Source organism: Montipora capricornis, chromosome 14 (assembly GCF_036669925.1).
Source record: "Montipora capricornis isolate CH-2021 chromosome 14, ASM3666992v2, whole genome shotgun sequence".
Lineage (NCBI taxonomy): Eukaryota > Metazoa > Cnidaria > Anthozoa > Scleractinia > Acroporidae > Montipora > Montipora capricornis.
The window spans coordinates 34,483,286-34,485,785 of NC_090896.1; the positions used below are offsets into that span (position 1 = coordinate 34,483,286).

At 38.6% G+C, this 2,500-nt stretch overlaps 1 protein-coding gene across 1 annotated transcript in view; it reads left to right on the forward strand.

The window, feature by feature from the left end:
- The window catches only part of LOC138032885 (general vesicular transport factor p115-like), a 47,678-nt gene that overhangs the window by 30,648 nt on the left and 14,530 nt on the right, over positions 1–2,500 (forward strand). Inside the window, exons 23-25 of the mRNA XM_068880591.1 lie at positions 61–179; positions 1,027–1,138; positions 1,659–1,728. Coding sequence (XP_068736692.1) covers positions 61–179; positions 1,027–1,138; positions 1,659–1,728 — 301 coding nt within the window. The remainder of the gene's footprint in view (positions 1–60; positions 180–1,026; positions 1,139–1,658; positions 1,729–2,500) is intronic.

The window sequence follows — 2,500 nt, forward strand, 5'->3', positions numbered from 1 at the left end:
CAACCTGAGTATAGATTTGTGTCCCTTTTCTTGCGATCTATCGTCCTTAACGATTGTTAGCTGATGGCACAGGTTGAAGCCCACGGGGAAGAAGCTGACAGGCTGGTGGGTTCCCTGTGCTCTCTTCTTCTGGGAATATGTTTGGATAATAACGACAACTCAGTAGGAACATGTCTCAAGTAAGGATGGGTTTTGTCTTTCTATATTTGTAACAGCTTTGATCTAAACTGTTAGAATGGGGAATGGAGTAGTCGAGAGAGTTGACATTCTTTGACCCAGCGTGATTTGAGGGAACACCCAGTATGTTCTGGTTAGCGTATTGAACGATGCCAGGAGCTCTTCAAGGGGACCCTCTATCTACCATACTTGGCCAAGCAGTCAACCCTCTCCCGAGTAGATTTATTTATAGATCACCCCCCTTGGGAGATTAAGCACGCCCACTGTTGTCAAAGCCAATCAAAACAGAGCTATCTCAGCGTATAGAGAAATATAGATACATTCCTTGGGAGTTTCAGCACGCCCATTGTTGTAAAAGCCAATCAAAACAGAGCTATCTCGTTGTTAAGGGAAATATACTTTTCGAGGGAAAAACCTGTTCTAAAAATAAATTTACTCAGGAAAGGGTTGTCTTAAGAAATTAGTGGTGATAGAGGCTCCCTCGATGACTTCCTGACGAAGCCTATTGGATAAGCATTTTTTTTTGTTTTATCGACTATTGTTTTGCTGCAGGTTTATTGTCTTCATGTTTTACTAGTTTATTTTATGTCAGCTGTGAGTTATTACGCCATCGTTGTCAGGGAGGAGTGGGAATACTCTGGTTTTTTTTTTTGTTGTTTTCTTGTTTGTTTTTTTTGTTTTTTTTTTTGTTTTTTTTTGTTTTTTGGGGGGGGGGGGCGTAGGAGCAGGGGAAAATAGCGAGGGAGGCCCAAACACCTTTGTCCAGGATTGCATTCTGACAGATTTTGTTAGATCTTTTCTTATCTCTTATTACCCTTTTTCGTTTTTATTTTTCGTTGTGTATTGCAGGGATGACCTTCGTAATTTAATAATCAAGAGAATAGGAGCTGATAATTTACTTGACAAGATCAGTTTTATATCGAAGTCAGAATTCTTCACTGCGGCTGTAAAATCTCCGGAGGTAAGGAGGATGATATCTGTTTCTCGTGCTTCAGTTGTCTGTTATCCAGACCGTGGCGTTTTCTTGGATTTGGTGTTTAATCGGTTGAAACTAACGACCTTGTTTGTGATGGGCATACGGAGAACAACCTATTACGTTGCTCGAAATCCCTGAACGTCGGCATAAATACACTGAAACGAGTGAATTCCCTGTATAAATCACACGTGGATAGCACAACTTAAGTCTCCAGTCCTTGCTACCTAAGCAATCCTTCCCCAGATCTTTGGTTGGTCTTTATCTTTAATGACGGTTATAAAGGAGAAAATGTGGGAATTTTGAAATGAGGAAAGTTAGTATATGACTTAAAATTGATTTCATGCCTGAAACTAGAGTAGACCCAGGACAAATATGTGTTTGAGGGCGTAAAGGTACAAAGAGGTGCCAAAATTGTGAGAAGTGCTCGTGCGAGTCAATTCTTACAGGTACGTATTCTATTCACGAGTGGTGTGTTTAACTGTGGATTTTTTTACTCTATCAACAGATCAAAGTGGAATCAGAAACACAAGTCTTATTCGACCACGAGTTTACCAAACTGTTTAAAAAGTTGGAAGGCAAGTTAGTCTTTTCCTTCTTAACGTAATACTTGTAAAGCTTCCCATTTTACAGAAGTGACCGACCAGACCAGGCATTTGGAAGGATTAACTCTACAATGCCTTCAAATTAACACACTTCGAGGATGACATTACTCGAGTGTTTCTTCAAATTGTTGCATTTTCTCTGCAAATTGACTGGTGTGGCCGTCCACTTCTAGAAAAAGGAAAGCGCCCTTAGTTAGAATTGTTAAAACAAAGTTTGATGCCATTAAATTTCTCATGATGGCCTATTGTGTCTTTTTGAAATCAAGGCTTAAAACTTGGGGAAATTACTGTTTATTTTAACATGATTTTGAAATCCAAAGAAAAATAGAAAATTTATTTTTTAGTCATAGTAGAACTTTAAAGTGCTACTATGATAAAAAATCTTCCTTTTTTTCTTCAGATTTTGAAAATGTGATTGCTTAAAACTTGACTGGCAAAATGTTGAGCTTTGATTTTTATCGAAAGGCTGTTTAGTTTGAATGTAAGTTTTGGATTTCATGGTCCGCCATTACTCACGTTCAAAAGTGACTTATTGAACCCCAGAGGGTTGGATCCAGGGAAAAGGGGCGTCATTTACTCACTAGCTTAAAATTTCAGCATGTAAACGCAGCTTATTAGATGTGCAAAACACCAATTAGAGTGGTTTTCAATTGAGTGTCGAAAGTAATTAGATAATTACTTTGGTTTTGCATTACTTCACTCAATGATTGGTTCAAAGTTCTCGCGCCACTTTTTCAACCAATCA